Source organism: Salmo trutta, chromosome 1, assembly GCF_901001165.1.
Source record: "Salmo trutta chromosome 1, fSalTru1.1, whole genome shotgun sequence".
Classification (NCBI taxonomy): Eukaryota; Metazoa; Chordata; class Actinopteri; order Salmoniformes; family Salmonidae; genus Salmo; species Salmo trutta.
In genome coordinates, this window is record NC_042957.1 from 21,460,589 (window position 1) to 21,483,923 (window position 23,335).

The window sequence follows — 23,335 nt, forward strand, 5'->3', positions numbered from 1 at the left end:
TTGGCTTGTGGACTCTATCAGACTTTATCCATTTCTTTTCTAAAGCAGATTATTTGTCAGAGTTTCAGACCTACATAATTTCACCCAGTAACAATACAACCACTACCTAGGAGAAGAAATATGAGTGGGAATGCAATTCTCTGCAAAATGAGACTCAGAAATTGAATTCAGTACTATTTTTAAGCATCAAAACAGGGGGCTGAGCCGTTTGGATCCAGACCTTGTATGTACTGTGCAATGAAACCCCCAATAACACAACTCCAAAACCCTGACCGCCATATTTCCCGTCCCTATTTTATGACATCATCACCGCCATGCCCCTCACCTGGCAGTCGATCAGCTGCTCCTCCATGTCCATGTCCTCTGGGTGTGGCTGAAGGGCGGAGCTTAGCGTGGCCTTGGTGCTGAGCAACCAATGGTCGAGCTCCTCTGCCTCACTATGGTAACGCTGCAGCGCCTGCTCCTGCCTCTGCTCCTCCAGCTGCTCACTCAGACGCTCCTGTAGGGAGCACCACGACAACCATAACACTTTGTTTCCATGGAAATGGGTCATCTTTACTTTTATTGCCATTTATTGGTTAACTCCCATGTCACTATGACAACCAACTATTTTACAGCAACCACACTCCTTTGCATTAAAACAATTGAATTGTACGTATGGTGTTAAGTATCCATCCATTCTTTCTTTATTCATTGTTGATGAGTGTTCCACTCCCACCCACCTCCAATAGCTGCCGTTTCCCAGAGGCCTTCATGCGGATGGTGGCCATCCTTTCTCCCAGGACAGTCAGGGTGGAATGGAGGGCCAGCTGGTCCCCTGGGTCACTGTCACTGTCCAGGCCGTCACACAGCTCTTCACTGAAACACGTCTGCAGGTCCCCAATCTCATCCTGTAGCATCAGGATCTCATCCATCAGGGCCTGGGGGAGACGGGGGAGGAGGGGGAAGGAGGGAGGTTATTTAAACATGTAGTTGGAATACAGTTCAGAGATTACGGAGAGAGTATGACATATTGACATTTTCAGGTTCAGTGAGTTGGCATTTGGTAAAAACCCTACAAGCACTGTGCCGTTGCTGTACTGTTGGCATAGCAACAAGGAACAGCAATGTAGTGTCTGTCCAATCCCTGCACTGGCTAGTGCAAATAAAATCTCAAAATGTCTCTCCCTTTCTGCTTTTACATCCCCCTCTCCCCCTCTTTTCCTTTCTATATCTCTGTATTTTCTGAATTTTCCTCAACACCCTCCCCCCCACTTTCTCTCCTTTCCTAAAGTCCCCATCCCTCTCCCTCTTTCTGTCTATCGCTCTCCCTATCTCTCTCACCTGGTGTGCAGCCATCTGGCTCTCAGGGCTCTTGCGGGACTCTAGGCCCTCATTGAGAGCTCCCTCTATAGACTCCATCTTGGTGGAGATTGACTGGAGGGACTCCTGGTAGTGCTGCTGGCGCTCCAAAGCCTCATACAGAGTCTTCTGCTTCTCACTGATCTACATAGGGAGAGGAGGAGAGGGAGAGAGAAGGAAGGAGAGAGAGAGAGCGGGAGAGAGAGAGGTAGGGGAGGAGAGAGAGGGAAAGAAGGAGAGAGAGAGAGGAAGAGAGAGAGAGGGGGGAGGGGAGAGAGAGAGAGGAAGAGAGAGAGAGGGAGAGAGAGAGGGAGAGAGGAAGAGAGAGAGGAGGAGAGAGGGAGAGAGAGGGGCAAAAAAGAGGAAGAGAGCGAGAGAGGAGGAGAGAGAAGGAGAGGGAGAGAGACATATTGTCGTTATTTCATTCATTCATTTTAACAACTGGATAGGTAAATAGGTCTAAAAATAACTCCGAGAAGAGACAGGTCAGTGTTTATACAGTAACGGTTTGTTTATGTTAGTGGATAGCTGTTGAGCTGACGTACCACATTTTTGAGTGTTTCCCAGGAGCGCTGCAGGTCATCCAGGTTGGCATTGGACTCTAGAGAGGGGTCATACAGCTCCTGTAGAGGGGCCCGACTCAGAGGGGCCCGGGCCTATAATACACAACAGATCAGAGTGTGAGAGTGTGGGTTGTTGTTACATTTTTGTATAGCACCTTGCCCTTTCACCCTTTGTATTCTTTCGAGCATGGATTAAATACATTTAAGCTGTCCATTTTGGATATCGGCCTCCTTCGGTTATTCCTTTCATGGTTTTTAGTGCGATATACAGTACCAGTCAAAAGTTTGGACACACCTACTCATTCAAGGGTTTTTCTTTATTTTTACTATTTTCTACGTTGTAGAATAATAGTGAAGACATCAAAACTATGAAATATATATATGGAATCATGTAGTAACCAAAAAAGTGTTAAACAAATCAAATATATTTTAGATTTTAGATTCTTCAAAGTAGCCACTCTTTGCCTTGATGACAGCTTTGCACACTCTTGGCCTTCTCTCAACCAGTTTCATGAGGAATGCTTTTCCAACAGTCTTGAAGGAGTTCCCACATATGCTGAGCACTTGTTGGCTGCTTTTCCTTCACTCTGCTACTCATCCCAAACCATCTCATTTGGGTTGAGGTTGGGTGATTGTGGAGGTCAGGTCATCTGATGCAGAACTCCATCACTCTCCTTCTTGGTCAAATAGCCCTTACACAGTCTGGAGGTGTGTTGGGTCATTGTCCTGTTGAAAAACAAATGATAGTCCCACTAAGCTCAAACAAGATGGGATGGCGTATCGCTGCAGAATACTGTGATAGCCATGCTAGTTAAGTGTGCCTTGAATTCTAAATAAATCACAGACAGTGTCACCAGCAAAGCACCCCCACACCATCACACCTCCTCCTCGATGCTTCACAGTGGGAACCACACATGCGGAGAGCATCCGTTTACCTACTCTGCGTCTCACAAAGACATGGCGGTTGGAACCAAAAATCTCACATTTGGACTCATCAGACCAAAGGACAGATTTCCACCGGTCTAATGTCCATTGTTCGTGTTTCTTGGCCCAGCAAGTCTCTTCTTATTATTGGTGTCCTTTAGTAGAGGTTTCTTTGCAGCAATTGGACCATGAACGCCTGATTCACGCATTCTCCTCTGAACAGTTGATGTTGAGATGTCTGTTACTTGAACTCTGTGAAGCATTTATTTGGTCTGCAATCTGAGGTGCAGTTAACTCTAATGAACTCTGGGTCTTCCTTCCTGTGGTGGTCATGAGAGCCAGTTTCATCATAGTGCTTGTTGGTTTTGCGACTGCACTTGAAGAAACTTTCAAAGTTCTTGAAATTTTCCACATTGACTGACCTTCATGTCTTAAAGTAATGATGGACTGTTGTTTCTCTTTGCTTATTTGAGCTGTTCTTGCCATAATATGGACTTGGTCTTTTACCAAATAGGGCTATATTCTGTACACCACCCCTACCTAGTAACAACACAACTGATTGGCTCAAACACATTAAAACCTCTTTGGGCTAGGGGGGAGTATTTTCACGTCCGGATGAAAAGCGTGCCCAAAGTAAACTGCCTGCTCCTCAGGCCCAGAAGCTAGGATATGCATATTATTAGTAGATTTGGATAGAAAACACTCTGAAGTTTCTAAAACTGTTTGAATAGTGTCTGTGAGTATAACATAACTGATTTGGCAGGCGAAACCCCTGCCAAATCAGATGTCAACAGTCTTTAGAAATTGGTTGATGTTTTTCCTTTGAGAATTGAAGAAGTAGCCCTGTTATTTTCATGTGTCACATGTTTTGGTGCGCACAACCTGGAACGTGCTTCACTTTGTTTCCGGTATTGAGCACAGTATTTTCCGTCTTCAATTTTATTTACGTTTTAGGATACATACATTTGGATTAGGAATGTTGTTTGAAATGTTTGGACAAAGTTTACAGGTAAAGTATTAGATACTTTGTAGGCATGTTGGGCGAGTTGGAACCGGTGTTTTCTGAATCAAACGCGCCAAATAAATGGACATTTTGGGGATATAAAGAAGCAAATTATTGAACAAAAGGACCTTTTGTGATGTTTATGGGACATTTTGGAGTGCCAACAGAAGAAGATCTTCAAAGGTAAGGCATGAATTATATCGTTATTTCTGACTTGTGTAGCACCTGCCTGGTTGAAATCTGATTTTCATGTGTTGGTATGCTGTGCGCTGTCCTCAGATAATCGCATGGTCTGCTTTCGCCATCAAGCCTTTTTGAAATCTGACACTGTGGCTGGATTAACAAGAAGTTCATCTTTAAACCGATGTATAACACTTGTATGCTTTTTGAATTCTTATTATGAGTATTTCTGTTTTTGAATTTGGTGCGCTGCAATTTCACTGGGTGTTGTCAAATCGATCCCGCTAAAGGGATTGGCGCGCGAAGGGATCCATAAGAAGTTAAGGAAAGAAATTCCACAAATTAAGTTTTAACAAGGCATACCTGTTAATTGAAATGCATTCCAGGTGACTACCTCATGAAGCTGGTTGAGAGAATGCCAAGAGTGTGCAAAGCTGTCATCAAGACAAAGGGTGGCTACTTTGAAGAATCTCAAATATAAAATGTATTTTTATTTCTTTAACACTTTAATACATGATTCCATATGTGTTATTTCATAGTTTTGATGTCTTCACTATTATTCTACAATGTAGAAAATAGTAAAAATAAAGAAAAACCCTGGAAGGAGTAGGTGTGTCCAAACTTTTGACTGGTACTGTAGATATTGAACTCCATAGATATTTATTTTTCCTTCGCACCGGCCGCCTTTCATTCTAGCCTGAGCACAAACCCTGTAATTGCGTTGTCTCCTAATGTAGTTAGCCATATGCCAACCAGATGCTGGAAGCCATTATAACCATAGTAAGCTTAAGATTCTACACCCAAATATTTAGAGGATATCTGCACTGGGTGTTATTTAAGTGCAGCTTCTACGTATAGATGGCATTAACTTCTACATCTACAACTTCCTAGTAAATAGTACCAAAACATCATCGAAGACTAAACTCTGATTGACATTTAGTATTTCCACTTCTAAGGCTATACAACTGTTGTGAAGCTTTGAGACAATGAATGACCAATTGCAATTCACCAGCAACCCTGCTTATAGAGAAACAAGGGAATCGGTCTACCCAGGAGATAGTGGTAAGATGGCCATGCCTGCAGTCTCGGAGAGCGCTGTTGGGACAGATAAGCGTTATAGGTACACAGCACATGTACTTAATAGGAGGCACAGTGAGGGGTAGGATGAAGGTAGTTAGGGGTCGTCGGGATAGTAGTAGCAGGGGCAGGTGAATGGGTGGGAGGCAGTTGGGGGGTGCGCCGGTGCAGTACCTGGTTAAGGGGAGTGTCAGCGTTAGCCCCTGGCGAGGGGGAGCGGCAGGCGGGAGAGGAGACCTCGCTGTTGGTGCCCTCCTCCCCTGACTCCTCTGTTACGGGGGAGAGGAGTGTGTGACAGCGGCCTGCTGTCATCTGACCACACACACACACACAACCATATGGAGAAATAGACAGCGAGAAATATAGAGAGAGGGGCCAGAAAGAAAGAGAGAAAAGACAGAGAAAGAGAGACAAGAAAGAGGAGGATGAGAATGGAGAGAGAGCACAGGAATAAGAGAAAGGGAGAGAAAGAGGAAAGAGACAACATAAGCATAACGAATAGAGTGAAAGGGTGGAGCTTAGCAGAGTAAGCACACTACTGATTAATTAGACAGGAGGTAATCAAATAGTGTCTCAATGAGATCACATTACAAGTATTGATAGAACACAACCCCAAGCCTGACAGAAGCACTAAAGGCACAGGAATATAGTGGTCGTACTGCTGTACTGTACTGTAGCTTTCTGCAGCTAGACAAAGAAACCCTTAGTGAAGCTGGAAAGCAATTGCAATGAATGACCCACAAGGCTTTTTACAGGATATGTCAGGGGAATGGAATGGCCAATGCTAGGAAATAAAACTCTTGCGCATACACTCACACCAGGGGTAGCTAAATATACATTGTTGCAGGCCTATACCTCATTGTCTTCCTGTCTTTTAAGCAGTACACACACAGAAAGTACAGCAACAGCACATTCTGCACCATAACAACTTATAACAAATGACAGTTTATCTTTGAAACATCTAAACCCTGGCTCTATATTCTACATGAGAGAGGCCAGTGCAGCCAGTATAGAGTTAACAACAGACAGTTAGACTGGGGGAGTGAGCTACAGCTGGCCCTCAGTAGAGTATAGCAGCACAGTTGTCTCCCTCCCTCCCTGTCTGCCTGTCTGCCTGTCTGGCTGCCTCAGTAGAGAGCAGACCTGAAATGCGAGCCGAGCCCAATTGGGCTGTTTTTGGAGGTTATAGTGGAACTTGGCTGACAGAGTTGGACCTTGTCAAAAGTCATTTTCAGGCCTTTCCCGGGCCCCATGATGCAACACCAGGCAATGTCCCGCTGCTGGATACTACACTGTGTGGGAACCATAAACTTAACAGTGATGTTAGTGTCCTCATCGTGTGACAATGCATGATTGACTGTGTATACTCAAATGGTACACACGCACGCACGCACGCACGCACACACACACACACACACACACACACACACACACACACACATTCAAACAATATCCTGTTTCCTGGCCCGTTGAGACAGCAGCACAAACAGCAACAGACCCTAGCAGGGGGAAACTGATTTAGGACTTCAACTAGCAAGAACGAGACAGGGGAAAAAGAGAGAGTGGAATAAGATGCGAATAGAAAGACTGTACTGAGGTAAATACCATGTCAGCAGAGACACCAAGGTGCAGTAGCAGATATACAGTATATACACTGCAGAGAGACAGACAGATGCTAAAACAGAAAGACTGCCCCTAGATTAGGCCTGAACATACCAATACAACACACAGAAAGAGACAGAGGGGACAGATCTACATATACTGAGAGACAAACAGACAGACCCAGAGTAAACAGAAACTACCTGCAGAGACAGAGGGGAGCGAGAACACATAAGGGGATACAGACACAGGGGGTCATTTTCAAACCCCAGTCCCTCACCATGACGACGGAGGGGTGTGCCAGCGGTTGTTTGGTGGGCAGCTCCTCGTCGCTGAGCTCGTCCATGCCGTCAGACAGCCCCTCCACCTCACTGACTGTCAGCAGCATGGTGGCGTGCTTGGCCTTCACCGTCAGCATCTTACACTTGGAGTTCAGGGACGCTATCTGCTCCTGGTAGCCTCGGATCTTCAGGGCTAGCTCCTGTCAAAACATCCCCAACCACCGGTCAAAACACCCCCGGGGTCAACACTTCGTGGTTCAGTCCACAATAAGAAAATCAATAGGTCTGACTAAATAGACTCCTAGAAAGGGGGGTAGGTTTGTTCAGCATTGAATGCGGTGCAGAGAAAAGCACCGGTGGGTGAAGAATAAGTGGAGCGAGCGCATTTCTCTTCTCTGTCTCCTCTCTCTCGATCTTGCTGTGTGTGTGTGTGTGTGTATATGAGAGCGAGAATAGCACTGGCTCCGTCCCTGTGACACACATACACACACTCTCTGGCTCCTCTAAGCCAATCAGAGCAGTGCAGAGGCGGGTGAGGCACAGCGGTAAGCTCGATAGACAGAAGGTTTGGTAGAGAGAGAAAGAGAGAGAGAGAGAGAGAGAGAGCTAACTGAAGCAGTGCAAATCTCTCCTCCACTCTCTCACACACACACAAAGGGTTGAGAGACAGGAAGTGAGATCACAGCTACCCCTCCCTCCTCCAATCCTAAGGAAGAATTCCTGACAACAAAAGAGAGCCGGGAAAAGAGAGGGTGGAGGGAGGAGTGCTAAAGAATTACAGAGAGGGTGTCAGATTACTGACCCACTATGGGCAGCGAGTTCAGGCTCCTCCTCTCCGTCCCTCTCTCCCTCCCTCCACTCCCTCGCTTTTTCTCTCCCAGATGGTGGATGCACTGATAATCAGACTGAGGTGAGGCAGTAGAACTGCAGCTATCAGCTCAGGGGCGGCAGGTAGCCTAGTGGTTAGAGCGTTGGGCCAGGTTGCTGGATCGAGTCCTCGAGCTGGTAAAAATATGTCGTTCTTCCTCTGAGCAAGGCAGTTAACCCACTGTTCCCCGGGCGCCGAAGATGTGGATGTCGATTATGGCAGCCCCCCGCACCTCTCTGATTCACATTTCAGTTGAATGCATTCAGTTGTACAACTGACTAGGTATATCTTTCTGTTGAACTCAGCCAACACTCAACCAAGCCAAACAACTACAGCACAGTGAATAAGACTGCAGCTGTGGTCAAATACCAGCACACAAGAATCTGTGTGTAAGTGTGTCTTCATCTCTCTCCCCAAAATGTGTGTGTGTGTGTGTGTGTGTGTGTGTGTGTGTGTGTGTGTGTGTGTGTGCACGTGCGCCCGCAATGCATGTGTGTCTCTCTCGCTCTGCAGGAAGGATCAAACACACACTCAGCAAAGTCTGCAAACTGCAGTGTAAAGCACAAGGCTGTCTGATAGTGCAGTTGGGTGTAGCTACAGTACGTCAAATCAGAATCTCATCCTTCTCTGTGTGCACAGTAACGTCAGTGGAGGTCAAATCAGATAAGAAGGGAATGTATTTGTTTTGGAGATAGAGAGAGAGAGAGAAACAGGGCCCATGTAAAATGGCCACTGTCACATCATGTAACTGTGTTATAAGCAGGTTTTAGCCCAGTAGTGGTTTTCTATTCAATTCTATTCTATTCTATTGATCCCTGTAGGGACTGACAGGACTCAGCCAACACTGCAGGTTGAAGCTACAGTGAATGGGGAGATGACTATGCAGACAGGAGATACTGTATGAGTAACAGCCTCTGAACAGTATCCTCTTCCTTCCACTCTTACATCTCACTATTATCATACTTTGAAGCTGAAGTGGGTCACTTTATTTAAATCCAATATGAGCTGCACAGGCCTACTATTTCCCCTGATAGGTATGATTGAAAGTGCCTGGTACCAGATCTGTTTTTGCTGTCTTGGTAACTCTGAATGGTCATTGGGAGTTGGCAAAACAGCCCAAACAGATCTGGGACCAGGCTATAATTGAAAGGCCATTGGGGTGAATAAAAAATAGAATATGCTGGATGACACAATCATTGATCTTCAGTAGAGATACAACTTTAGTGCAGACATCCTGTCAATCCTTAGAGAGATAAAATACACTCAATTGCAGCCATGACCCAACTGAGCTTCAAGACATCTGAGAGAATCATGAAAGTGAAACTGAGGAGTCAATTAAAAAACAACATCCTGTTTAGTCAAATACGTCTAATAATAAGACAAATATTTGACTCCTGAGTTGAAGTATTTAGTGCAGAGCTGAAGACAGTGTGTTCGTGTTATGTCATAATGGATATAAACCCAATGAACAAAGATAGTGTTTTCTTTCCTCAGTCAGGAGCAGTCAGGAGCAGTCAGGTGCAGTCAGGTGCAGTCAGGAGCAGTCAGGAGCAGTCAGGTGCAGTCAGGTGCAGTCAGGTGCAGTCAGGAGCAGTCAGGAGCAGTCAGGAGGAGCAGTCAGGAGCAGTCAGGAGCAGTCAGGAGCAGTCAGAAGCAGTCAGGTGCAGTCAGGAGCAGTCAGGAGGAGCAGTCAGGAGCAGTCAGGAGCAGTCAGGAGCAGTCAGGAGGAGCAGTCAGGAGCAGTCAGGAGCAGTCAGGTACAGTCAGGTGCAGTCAGGAGCAGTCAGGAGCAGTCAGGAGCAGTCAGGAGCAGTCAGGAGCAGTCAGGAGCAGTCAGGTGCAGTCAGGAGCAGTCAGGAGCAGTCAGGAGCAGTCAGGAGCAGTCAGGAGCAGTCAGGAGCAGTCAGGAGAAGAGGAGTCTTATGATGCTTGACCTGGAACTCACTCCTTGTGTGTGTTTTGTGCATGTGTGTTTTGTGCATGCGTGTATGTGCGAGTGTGTGTGTGTGTGTGTGTGTGTGTGTGTGTGTGTGTGTGTGTGTGTGTGTGTGTGTGTATGTACATATACAGTATATCTATATCTCTCACCTCATGGTGGTGTATCTGGGCCTGTAGTTCATGTATGTTACTGGTTGAAACGGGTCGGTCCTGTATGATGCGGTGAGCTTCCTCTATCAGCCTCTGGAGGTTCCTCACTTCCTGCTCATACTGCTCATACTGCACCACAGCCTCCTGGGAAAGAGAGTCCGAAGCAAGTTGGGGTCAACTCCAACTAAAATGAGGTATTTACTAAAAAATTATAGTGAAATGATAGTTACATAGTAATGGTATAATTGTTTGTTTCTTTGAGGTTTATTACAACAAGCACCCTTGCACAAAGAATATGTTAAGATGGTTTAGTTGGTTACTCTGCCTTTTAACAGCCCATTCAAGGTCAGCTCATCCCTCCCAGACCTAATCTTTACCAAAATCAGCTTAACAACCAAATCAGCCCCGAATCACTAAGTTAAAGTGATGCTCCAAAGGTTTTTATCATTTCAGCCAGTACTTTTTGAAAATGTGCACACAAGCCAAAACGGATCCCCAAGAATTACCTCATCCATTTTGTATGATATGTTACAAATTTGTAAGATCCCAGACTGCATCTTTAAGAAGAATCCTGAGATGAGCACACAGAAAAGAGAATGTACATTCCATACTTGCTCCTTTTGCCATTTGTCTGTTTTAGCGAGACAGCCTGTCACACAGAAACAGTTGTTGTGCCCTGCCCTATAACAGCACTTGCGGCATGTCATACAGCTGAATAACTGCTGTTGCTTACTTTGCCCAGCAGTCCCATGCAGCTTTCTCAGCTTTACAATGACTATATCTTCTGTATCAGAATAATGTATCATTAGATATTGTGCTGTGGGTGTCGACCCCCTACCTGTAGGATGTTGCACTGCTGGATGGTGGTGTGCTGCAGCTGGCTGGCCTCTTGCTGCAGGCTCTGGGCTGTTCTGCAGATGGACAGGTTGGCCACTACCTCCTCCGGCAGCCGGAGGGCGCTCTGACACAGCTGCACCGCCTGCACCTGCTGCTTGAAGGCCTCCATCTCCACCAACAGACGCTGGGTGGACAGGACGAACAGGAATGTTTCAAGGGAATAATGTATATATTTTGTAGTACAATGCTGTTCCAGTGTTCCTCAGTATCTGTCTCTAGTATGTGGGTGGTTACCTGTGTTGTGGGTTGTAATACCTGTCTGAGTGGGTGGGCAAGTCAGGTGGGTGGAAGCACATCATTGTGACAGATTATGGCAGTGATCTATCTCCATAAGTGTTTACCTGTCTGTGTGTGAGCTGCTCCCTGAGGCTGAGTCGTGCTAGGTCAGGAGAGGTGAGTGTGAGCTGGGCCTGGTCCAGAGAGTCATGCAGGGTCTTCACCTCAGCCTCCAGACGAACCATGTCCTGATGGGAGACACACAGGTAAGACAGTTCCATAGTTCCACACTATTTACTGAACCCCCCCCACCCCAAAAAAATGGGATTCTAACTAAATCTCACAATGCTATTAGTGATTATTAGAAACAGACTGCAGTCTAGGAAGCTACTGCAGGGCAGTCAAGACAGATTAAAAGATTACAGCAACCCAGGCCTGTAGAGTCTGTAGTGCTGATGCAGTTCTGATGCAGTTAGCCTCGTGTGCCAGCCAGCCTTCTAGTCTTACGGCTGGTGGTAAGACTAATGTAGGGACTGGTAATGGCCACAAGATGGAAGTGTGGTGTCAATATACGCTCTAGTAACAGCCGCATTCTTAACGGCATTGTTTCTGTCATTTCCTGGATTCCTGTTTGCAACTGGTTTAACTGGGACTTCCTGGTTTGTTGGACCCAGGAACGTACCCAGGTTTGAATCAAGGTACAACACCAGAGTCTGGGTTTGTGTGATGTTGCCATTAACTTAATACAGTAAGTACCCACATACAATACTGAACAAAAATATAAAGGCGACATGTCAAGTGTTGGTCCCATGTTTCATGAGCTGAAATAGAAAATCCCAGAAATGTTCCATACGCACAAAAAGCTTATTTCTCTCAAATTTTGTGCACACATTTGTTTACCTTCCTGTTAGTGAGCATTTCTCCTTTGCCAAGATAATCCATCCACCTGACAGATGTGGCATATCAAGAAGCTGATTTAACAGCGTGATCATTACACAGGTGCACCTTGTGCTGGGGACAATAAAAGGCCACTCTAAAATGTGCAATTTTGTCACACAACACAATGCCACAGATGTCTCAAGTTTTGAGGGAGCGAGCAATTGGCATGCTGGCTGCAGGAATGTCCACCAGAACTGTTGCCAGAGAATTGAATGTTAATTTCTCTACCATAAGCTGCCTCCAACTTAATTTTAGAGAATTTGGCAGTACATCCAACCGACCTCACAACCGCATACCACGTGTAACCACGCCAGCCCAGGACCTACACATCCTGCTTCTTCACCCGCCGGGATCATCTGAGACCAGCCACCCGGACAGCTGATGAAACTGAGGAGTATTTGTCTGTAATAAAGCTCTTTCTGGGGAAAAACTCATTCCGATTGGGTGGGCCCGGCACCCGTTGAAATCGTTGCATTTTGCGTTTATATTTTTGTTCAGTATAAGTTAATGAATTACTTTCCTTGACCATGATGGGACACAGCATTAAAATCATGGGTAAGGACTGGCAGAATGTTGCACAACATAATGGTGTATAATTACAGGATAATCAGTGATGTGGTGGTGAAAAAAGAAATTGGTGGGTAAATTCTGATCGAGTGTCGCGTTGAAAAAAGTACGCTCCCTATACTTTAAATTCATTTTTCCACAAAAGGTGGGTTAACTGATGGGCAAAAACTCTACACCACTGAGGCATGTTACCAGGTTGTGAAAAGGGGTCCGGGTGCTATTAGGACACATTTGGTTGGTAATAATGACAGGTACGTTGTGAGGTTATAAAAAGGTGACTGGGTGGTGTAAGTACAGGCTTTATTGTTTTTTGTGGATTCTGTCATGACTGTCCACGAGAATACAAATAGGTCAGATCAGGTTTGTAATGAATAACTTCACTCAGACCCCTCTCACCCACAGAGAGGAGAGGAAAGAACTAGATGGGATTAACAACTCACGTCCTGTCGTAAATCAAGGAAAGAACATTCAGCCCTCCCTCTCCAATATTCACCAAAGGAATGTCCTTTGTTTCAAGATACTTTTTCCCAACGAAACTCTAACACGTTCAAAGCAAATACTGGAACAAAATCTCTAACATAGAACGTGGGGAATGGTCAGAGGCGATCTATAGAACATTAAGATTGAATCATACTACACCGGCTCTGACGCTTGTCTTATGTGGCAGGGCTTGCAAACTATTACAGACTACAAAGGGAAGCACAGCCGCAAGCTGCCCAGTGACACGAGCCTACCAGACGAGCTAAATCACTTCTATGCTCGCTTCGAGGTAAGTGACACTGAGGCATGCATGAGAGCATCAGCTGTTCCGGACGACTGTGTGATCACGCTCTCCGTAGTCGACGTGAGTAAGACCTTTAAACAGGTCAATATTCACAAGGCTGCGGGGCCAGACGGATTACCAGGACGTGTGCTCTGGGCATGTGCTGACCAACTGGCAGGTGTCTTCACTGACATTTTCAACATGTCCCTGATTGAGTCTGTAATACCAACATGTTTCAAGCAGACCACCACAGTCCCTATGCCCAAGAACACAAAGGCAACCTGCCTAAATGACAACAGACCTGTAGCACTCATGTCCTTTGCCAGGAAGTGCTTTGAAAGGCTGGTAATGGCTCACATCAACACCATTATCCCAGAAACCCTAGACCCAGTCCAATTTGCATACCGCTCTCTATTCCACTCCACACTGCCCTTTCCCACCTGGACAAAAGGAACACCTACAGTGAGGGAAAAAAGTATTTGATCCCCTGCTGATTTTGTGCGGTTGCCCACTGACAAAGACATGATCAGTCTATAATTTTAATGGTAGGTTTATTTGAACAGTGAGAGACAGAATATCAACAAAAATCCAGAAAAACGCATGTCAAAAATGTTATAAAATGATTTGCATTTTAATGAGGGAAAAAGGTATTTGACCCCCTCTCAATCAGAAAGATTTCTGGCTCCCAGGTGTCTTTTATACAGGTAACGAGCGGAGATTAGGAGCACACTCTTAAAGGGAATGCTCCTAATCTCAGCTTGTTACCTGTATAAAAGACACCTGTCCACAGAAGCAATCAATCATATTCCAAACTCTCCACCATGGCCAAGACCAAAGAGCTCTCCAAGGATGTCAGGGACAAGATTGTAGACCTACACAAGGCTGGAATGGGCTACAAGACCATCGTCAAGCAGCTTGGTGAGAAGGTGACAACAGTTGGTGCGATTATTCGCAAATGGAAGAAACACAAAAGAACTGTCAATCTCCATCGGCCTGGGGCTCCATGCAAGATCTCACCTCGTGGAGTTGCAATGATCATGAGAATGGTGAGGAATAGGCCCAGAACTACACAGGAGGATCTTGTCAATGATCTCAAGGCAGCTGGGACCATAGTCACCAAGAAAACAATTGGTAACACACTACGCCGTGAAGGACTGAAATCCTGCAGCGTCCACGAGGTCCCCCTGCTCAAGAAAGCACATATACATGCCCGTCTGAAGTTTACCAATGAACATCTGAATGATTCAGAGGACAACTGGGTGAAAGTGTTGTGGTAAGATGAGACCAAAATGGAGCTCTTTGGCATCAACTCAACTCGCCGTGTTTGGAGGAGGAGGAATGCTGCCTATGACCCCAAGAACACCATCCCAAACATGGAGGTGGAAACATTATGCTTTGGGGGTGTTTTTCTGCTACGGGGACAGGACAACTTCACCGCATCAAAGGTACGATGGACGGGGCCATGTACCGTCAAATCTTGGGTGAGAACCTCCTTCCCTCAGCCAGGGCATTGAAAATGGGTCGTGGATGGGTATTCCAGCATGACAATGACCCAAAACACGCGGCCAAGGCAACAAAGGAGTGGCTCAAGAAGAAGCACATTAAGGTCCTGGAGTGGCCTAGCCAGTCTCCAGACCTTAATCCCATAGAAAATCTGTGGAGGGAGCTGAAGGTTTGAGTTGCCAAACGTCAGCCTCGAAACCTTAATGACTTGGAGAAGATCTGCAAAGAGGAGTGGGACAAAATCCCTCCTGAGATGTGTGCAAATCTGGTGGCCAACTACAAGAAACGTCTGACCTCTGTGATTGCCAACAAGGGTTTTGCCACCAAGTACTAAGTCATGTTTTGCAGAGGGGTCAAATACTTATTTCCCTCATTAAAATGCTAATCATTTTATAACATTTTTGATATGCGTTTTTCCGGATTTTTTAAATTTTATTCTGTCTCTCACTGTTCAAATAAACCTACCATTAAAATTATAGACTGATCATTTCTTTGTCAGTGGGCAAACGTACAAAATCAGCAGGGGATCAAATACTTTTTTCCCTCACTGTATGTGGGAAAACGATTCATTGACTACAGCTCACCGTTCAACACCATAGTACCCTCAAAGCTCATCACTAAGGTAAGGTTCCTGGGACTAAACACCTCCCTCTGCAACTGGATCCTGGACTTCCTGACGGGCAGCCCCCAGGTGGTGAGGGTAGGTAGCAACACATCTGCCACGCTGATCCTCAACACTGGAGCCCCCCAGGTGTGCATGCTCAGTCCCCTCCTGTACTCCCTGTTCACCCACGACTGCATGGCCAGGCACGACTCCATCACCATCATTAAGTTTGCCGACGACACAACAGTGGTAGGCCTGATCACCGACAACAACAAGACAGCCTATAGGGAGGAGGTAAGAGACCTGGCTGGGAGGTGCCAGAATAACAACATATCCCTCAACGTAACCAAGACTAAGGAGACGATTGTGGACTACAGGAAAAGGAGGACCGAGCACGCCCCCATTCTCATCAAGGGGGCTGTAGTGGAGCAGGTTGAGAGCTTCAAGTTCCTTGGTGTCCACATCACCAACAAACTAAAATGGTCCAAACACACTAAGACAGTCGTGAAGAGGGCGCGACAAAGCCTATCCCCCCTCAGGAAACTAAAAAGATTTGGCATGGGTCCTGAGATCCTCAAAAGGTTCTACAGCTGCAACATCGAGAGCATCCTGACTGGTTGCATCACTGCCTGGTACGGCAATTGCTCAGCCTCCGACCGCAAGGCATTACAGAGGGTAGTGCGTACGGCCCAGTACATCACTGGGGCTAAGCTGCCTGCCATCCAGGACCTCTACATCAGGCGGTGTCAGAGGAAGGCCTTAAAAATTGTCAAAGACCCCAGCCACCCCAGTCATAGACTGTTCTCTCTACTACCGCATGGCAAGCGGTACCGGAGTGCCAAGTCTAGGACAAAAAGGCTTCTCAAAAGTTTTTACCCCCAAGCCATAAGACTCCTGAACAGGTAATCAAATGGCTACCCAGACTATTTGCATTGTGTACCCCCCAACCCCTCTTTTATGCTGCTACAACTCTCTGTTTATCATATATGCATAGTTACTTTAACTATACATTCATGTACATACTACCTCAATTGGCCCGACCAACCAGTGCTCCCGCACATTGGCTAACCGGGCTATCTGCATTGTGTCCCGCCACCCACCACCCGCCTACCCCTCTGTTACGCTACTGCTACTCTCTGTTCATCATATGCATAGTCACCCTAACCATATCTACATGTACATATTACCTCAATCAGCCCGACTAACCGGTGTCTGTATGTAGCCTCGCTACTTTTACAGCCTCGCTACTGTTATTTTTCACTATCTTTTTACTGTTGTTTTAATTTCTTTACTTACCTATTGTTCACCTAATACCTTTTTTGCACTATTGGTTAGAGCCTGTAAGTAAGCATTTCCCTGTAAGGTTTACACCTGTTGTATTTGGCGCACGTGACAAATAAACTTTGATTTGATTTAATGTCATTTTGTTTGTTATTTTGTGATGTCATTAAAAATCTTATAAAGGAAATACTGTGACTTGGAAAGTATACCCACTACATGTACGAAGTTTCCACCCTCTGCATTGTGCATGTTATATGAAAAATGATGAAAGTGTTTTTGTTAAGAGAGGGAAGTGATTTGAGAAACTATAAGAGATACTTGTTTTACATAACTTTGTACTAGTGACAAGTCACGCCCCCGAGTGAGGTCAAAGAGCGTGTCAGCCTGACGGAAGCGCCCCTTTCGAACAAACTGTATACAATTATGGGTTAAGAAATTAACATACTTGACCAGAAAAGCGTGAAGCTGCAGCTACACATTTAAAGTGGAACTTTTAACCTCTCTAGGGTAGGGGGCAGTATTTGCACGGCCGGATAAAAAACGTACCCGATTTAATCTGGTTATTACTACTGCCCAGAAACTAGAATATGCATATATTTATTGGCTTTGGATAGAAAACACCCTAAAGTTTCTAAAACTGTTTGAATGGTGTCTGTGAGTATAACAGAACTCATATGGCAGGCAAAAACCTGAGAAGATTCCTTACAGGAAGTGGCCTGTCTGACCATTTCTTGGGCTTCTACACTCTCTTTATTGAAAACTGAGGATCTCTGCTGTAACGTGACACTTCCTATGGCTCCCATAGGCTCTCAGAAGGCGGCAAACCGGTGAATGATGTCTTTGCAGGCCCTGGCTGAAAAACACTAGCGCATTTGGATAATGGTCGATCAGAGAACAATGAGACTGAGGCGCGTGCACGAGGCAACACCATGTTTTTATTTTTTCGTCTTTGAACTAAAACAGGGTTTCCCGGTCGGAATATTATCGCTTTTTTACGAGAAAAATCGCATAAAAATAGATTTTAAACAGCGGTTGACATGCTTCGAAGTACGGTAATGGAATATTTAGAAATTTTTTGTCACGAAACGCGTCGGGCGCGTCACCCTTCGTCACCCTTCGGATAGTGTCTTGAACGCACAAACAAAACAGAGGATATTTGAACATAACTATGGATTATTTTGAACCAAACCAACATTTGTTATTGAAGTAGAAGTCCTGGGAGTGCATTCTGACGTGGAACAGCAAAGGTAATCCAATTTTTCTAATAGTAAATCGGAGTTTGGTGAGGGCCAAACTTGGTGGGTGTCTAAATAGCTAGCCCCTGATGGCTGGGCTATCTACTCAGAATATTGCAAAATGTGCTTTTGCCAAAAAGCTATTTTAAATTTGGACATAGCGATTGCATAAAGGAGTTCTGTATCTATAATTCTTAAAATAATTGTTATGTTTTTTGTGAACGTTTATCGTGAGTAATTTAGTAAATTCACCGGAAGTTTGCGGTGGGTATGCTAGTTCTGAACGTCACATGCTAATGTAAAAAGCTGTTTTTTGATATAAATATGAACTTGATTGAACAAAACATGCATGTATTGTATAACATAATGTCCTAGGATTGTCATCTGATGAAGATCATCAAAGGTTAGTGCTGCATTTAGCTGTGGTTTGGGTTTATGTGACATTATATGCTAGCTTGAAAAATGGGTGTCTGATTATTTCTGGCTGGGTACTCTGCTGACATAATCTAATGTTTTGCTTTCGTTGTAAAGCCTTTTTGAAATCGGACAGTGTGGTTAGATTAACGAGAGTCTTGTCTTTAAAATGGTGTAAAATAGTCATATGTTTGAGAAATTGAAGTAATAGCATTTCTATAATAGCATTTCTAAGGTATTTGAATAACGCGCCACGGGATTCCACTGGCTGACGATTTCGTCCCACATACCCTAGAGAGGTTAATCTCAACACAAGGTAGAGACGATAAACTCACCTCCTGGACAATCACTGGTACGGCTGATTAGCTGTCCTAAGTAAAGTATCTTCAAAAGAGAATTTAAGTATGACCATCCTACTACTCTGCTTAAACCATAGTATTACTCTACTCTCATCACCCCACTGGGAACCATTGATCCGGTTGACTAGCCCATCTTTAAAGAAGCATCTTCAAGAGCAAATGGAAGGAAAATAGACTCTGTAGTTCTGTTCAGGACTACACCACAAGTCACCGGATACTGGACAACTACAGAGCCTTACAAGTGTGCCACGAAAAGGCCCAACCCCCTTTCTAAGGCGGAACAGTTCCAAGAGAGATACACAGCGACCACAGGAATTTCACGTAAATACATACATGATTTCTTACTCAAAGAGGGTGGTGGTTCGTGTGCAAAGCATATGATTACTGTTAGTGAGAGTAGTTTCTAAATGTACCAATCTTAATAAGTTTTTCTGTCCCTCTCTCTCTCTCTTGCCCTTTCCAGGTCTTTTGGAACAAGCAGCCATATTGTTGTCAGTCCTCTAGGGACCTGTTTTAACGTATTAAGTGTGTATGTTTATCCTGTGTTACCATTTAATTAGCTAGTAAATAAATAATTAAACCAATTTGTGTAGTACTGAATCATAAGTAAGGCTCGGGTTATTGCAGATGCAAGGAGGTTACGACTGTTCAGAATGAGGATATGAGACGAGGTTATGATTAATAAGTTGACTGTTTATAGATGTGATAGGTAAACCTTTTAGAGTTTAATTCGGGAGAGGGTAACTCTTTAAATAACCGCTTAATTTAATCAGGTAACAATTAAACATAGTTATTTGATTAGATAAATAACAGTCTTCAGATTAACGTTAAATTCAAGTCACGACAGTTTTAATAACAGGTGTGTTACCTTGGTTAAATAATGACAGGTTGTGTTAGTTACCTTGGCGGCATCCTGCAGGCTCTGGAGGCGTGTCTTTGCGGTCTGCTGCAACTCCTCGGTGCATCTGCTCAGTTGTTTCACCTTCTGGCTCCACCCCTCCGTCTGTAGCACCTCCCCCAGCTGCCCTTCCCTTTCCCCCATGGCCTCCAGGTCACCATTGAGACCATGACACTCTCGCAGCACCGCCTATCACCATGGGAACACAGAGCGGTAGAGATAGATGGAGCTCTAAACAGACATCACTCAGGCTATGGACAACACTAAAGAACCTGACTGGCTGCCCTTTATGTCACTCAATAATGAGACACCCACCTGGTGGGCTCTGATTTGCTCCTGAATCTGAGAGGCGGAGCTCCAGATTATGTTGCCAGTGACCAGGGTCTCTGCTTTCTCAGCCCAGCCCAGGAGGAACTGCCGCATCCCCTTATACTCCTCCAGCTGCTGCTCTGCCTGCTCAGCACACAGGGTGGGACATGAGAAAGGAGAGGTGAGGAGAGAGGAGAGAAGGAGGAGAGTGAGAGACATACTCCTCTGAATATCATTGTCATCGCCATATACATTTTTTTGTTTTATTGTTTAGCAGATGCTTTTTTCCAGAGTGATTTACAGGAGCAATCAGGGTTAAGTGCCTTGCTCAAGGGCACATCAACAGATTTTTCACCTAGTAGGCTCAGGGATTCCAACCAGCAACCTTTTGGTTACTGGCTCAACTCTCTTAACTGCAAGGTTACCTGCCGCCCTATATGTTAGGAAGTCATGCTACCACAGCTTATTGCCTAATGGAAGAGTTAAGATTGATGACAGATACGGATTGACATCTGACCTTGTGTAGTTGGTTGGCCCGTTCCTGGGCCTGTTGTGTGGTGAGGCGCTGGACCTCAGCCAGTCTGGTCAGGGCGTCTCCCAGCTGCTTACACAGTAGAGGGTTCTGGTCCCCAAACTCCTGTACTGCTACAACCAGCTCAGCCAGGGAGCGACCACAACCCTCACACTCTTCACACAGACACTAGAGGGAGAGAGAGGTAGAGAGGTAGAGGAAGAGGGGGAGAGGGAAGAGGATGGGGTGAGGGAGGAGGTATAAGAATCCCATCTGGAGTATTACTCACAGAAGTGGGTCACTTGAAAGCAGGGGGGCAGCTCTTGTCATTCCAAGTCTTCACTAATACCCCTATAGACCAATCATTAACCTTAATGTCTGAAAATGTGATGCCAGTTTAATGAGGGCTAATTACCTTGGTTTCCTCCTTGGCCTGCTCCAGGTCTATAGCCTTCTCACTGATTTTCAAAGAGATGGTCTTCAGCTTCCCCTCAATGTCCTGCAGTCTGGAACTAAAGTCCTCCTTCACATCTCTGGTCTGCTGCACCTCTCGCTCCCTCGACTGGACCTGGAACAGTCATGGCAGATATTAGAATGATAGAATATTCATGGCCATTTATAAGGGTGCCATAATCTCCTATTGAACTCTGATTTGTTTCATTATTATGCCACAACACATTTCCTAAAAGCTTGTGTCAGAGTGCCCCCTAGAGAACAAATACAAGAAGAACCACCAAAACTGTCAGACCCACAGAGTATCTAGGTCTAATCTAAGAATATAAATTTTAATTACAACAGATTTATATAATCAGTAGTATAACCAACTAACTTATTAACTAACTAACTAAGATCACCCATAGACAGAGTATGGAAGCCAACACTAGTTCCAGAGGAGGAGGGTACCTGGTCCTCAGCGGAGCCCAGGGCAAGTGTCACCTCAGCCAGCTGCATGCTAAGTTCAGAGGGCAAGGCTGTCTGGAGGTCCTGGTACTTGTTCTGTTGCAGCTCCACCATCCTCTCCACACTCTGGCGCCTACTGATGACCTCACCATGGGCTGTCTGTGTGATAGATTGACAATAAGGGATTACTACTGGCTGCAGACTTTTTGGATATGGAAAAAAGTGTGCCTTTAAACAGGTCAAGCGGTCTGTGTGTGGGTGTGTGTGTGTGATTGCGATTGTGAGTCTATACACGTACCTCTAGCTCATGCAGCAGTGAGTCCAGGTCAGATGAAGGGCTCAGTAGCAGTCCCCTAGTGTCCTGGATCCATCCCTTCACCAGTCCTAGCTCCCTCTCCACCTCCTCCCTCTCCCTCAGCTCCTGCTGCACCTGGGCCCTGCTACCACGCACCTGCAGCACCAGGCTGGGGACACACATGACATAAGATGAAACCTCACTGTCTTATTACATAGAAATGTGATTTTCATCTCAAACCTCCTTCACCGTCAACACAGTAGCGATAATTTAGTAGAACCAATAGAATACATTTAGCCAATGCAGAATCCCCCCCCCCCCGCTTACCTCTCATATATCTCCAGCATACTCCTGATCTCCTTCAGACAAGGTGTCTCTTCTCTAGTCTTGTCAGTTTTCTCCATCTCCATATCCTCTTCCTCCTGGTCCTCTCCTATCAGGCTGAGTGTGTGTTGCCCCAGCAGGGCCAGGGCTGACTGCTCTCTCTCCACCTCCAGGCTGAAGGTGTCATGGTATTCCAACAGGTTCTGTAGCGCCGCCCTGGTGGCTGCCTTCTCCACTGTGCTGTCTGGAACACGAGCATGGAGGTCTACTGACACAGACCGTACCTTTTCCATCTGAGGACAGAGGCAGAAATATTTAATGCTGAACAGAAACATGTCAATAGAAATTCAGGAACGTTTTTAGTAGAAATGTATATTTTGTGACATGTTAGCCAAGGTACTTGTTAAGCAATTGTTAATTATGTTACAACAGTGTACTGATTAGGTTAGACCAACACTCTGGAGCTCGGTGGTTACTTCTCTCTTCTAGTTCATTATTTCTTTAAGTCCTTTTGTGTTGTCCTTGTTCTTCCTGTTGTGGTGCATAGAACCAGCCGCAGGAAACTGACCCAGTCATTTATAACGGTGATGTCATGTCCAGTTGAACAATGGCCCCAAAGAAAGGCCCCCGGGCAACAAGAACACGTCACATCAAAGGATGTGAGCATTTCCTATCTGATGACATCATTTCCTGTTAAAGAGTAGCGCTTTGTGGGAGCCCTTGTGAGTTGGAAGTGGATGGAAGGCTTTGGCGGGAGCTCATCGCTGGCCTGATGCCTAGAATTACATCAGTGTACACCCACTGAGTAGTGGCTGTATCTGAGCTAACATCCAACAGAAGTGACCAAAATCCACAGCAGTACGAATTCTTAGAGTAACTACTGATCTCAGAGGCAACAAGGCTGAGCCACAACCCACTCCTCAAAAGTATCAACAAGGGGAGCACTGTTTTATGGAATGTATTTGAAAATACATGGACTGAAGCTGTTAGCTGCTGAAAACCACAGGTAGCCTAAAGTGTTCAAATTGCCAATGTGCCTGCTGGAATACTACATTTGTGAACCTACAATAACTACATTTTCCCAAGCTAATATATACATACTGCATGTTGATATAGACAGATCTCCTACCTTCTCCCTGAAGCTCCTCCAGTCCCGTGCTGTGTCCTCCAGCGCTTTCTCCTGGGCTCGTGCCACGCTGCGCAGGCGGGTCCAACGTTGACATAAAGATGACACAGAGTGACCAATAGCAGCTTTGCTGGACTCAGACCCAACCAGAGCCAAATCTGTGGCCTTCTCTTTCAGGCCAGTCAGTGTGGGTTCACACACATCAATCAGAATTACCAGAGACTAGAGAGATGAGACGAGAGAGATGGAGGGAAGTTTAAGTTGCAAGAA

General features: G+C 45.4%; 1 protein-coding gene across 9 annotated transcripts in view; it reads right to left on the reverse strand.

The window, feature by feature from the left end:
- Positions 1-23,335, reverse strand: part of syne1a (spectrin repeat containing, nuclear envelope 1a) — a 174,254-nt gene that overhangs the window by 57,042 nt on the left and 93,877 nt on the right. For 8 of the 9 annotated variants that reach the window (XR_003873502.1, XM_029743658.1, XM_029743599.1 and 5 more), the window contains 17 exons: positions 23,069-23,287; positions 21,943-22,232; positions 21,619-21,784; positions 21,324-21,479; positions 20,836-20,988; positions 20,427-20,609; positions 19,916-20,053; positions 19,604-19,789; positions 11,163-11,285; positions 10,763-10,945; positions 9,925-10,068; positions 6,968-7,168; positions 5,263-5,400; positions 1,887-1,997; positions 1,324-1,485; positions 723-920; positions 326-499 (listed from right to left, as the gene is read on the reverse strand). Coding sequence is in view for 8 of the 9 variants with exons in the window: in XM_029743658.1 (XP_029599518.1) it covers positions 326-499; positions 723-920; positions 1,324-1,485; positions 1,887-1,997; positions 5,263-5,400; positions 6,968-7,168; positions 9,925-10,068; positions 10,763-10,945; positions 11,163-11,285; positions 19,604-19,789; positions 19,916-20,053; positions 20,427-20,609; positions 20,836-20,988; positions 21,324-21,479; positions 21,619-21,784; positions 21,943-22,232; positions 23,069-23,287 (2,925 nt within the window). In the remaining variant the exon portion in view is untranslated. The remainder of the gene's footprint in view (positions 1-325; positions 500-722; positions 921-1,323; positions 1,486-1,886; positions 1,998-5,262; positions 5,401-6,967; positions 7,169-9,924; positions 10,069-10,762; positions 10,946-11,162; positions 11,286-19,603; positions 19,790-19,915; positions 20,054-20,426; positions 20,610-20,835; positions 20,989-21,323; positions 21,480-21,618; positions 21,785-21,942; positions 22,233-23,068; positions 23,288-23,335) is intronic. The other variant, XM_029743691.1, reaches the window with a different exon arrangement.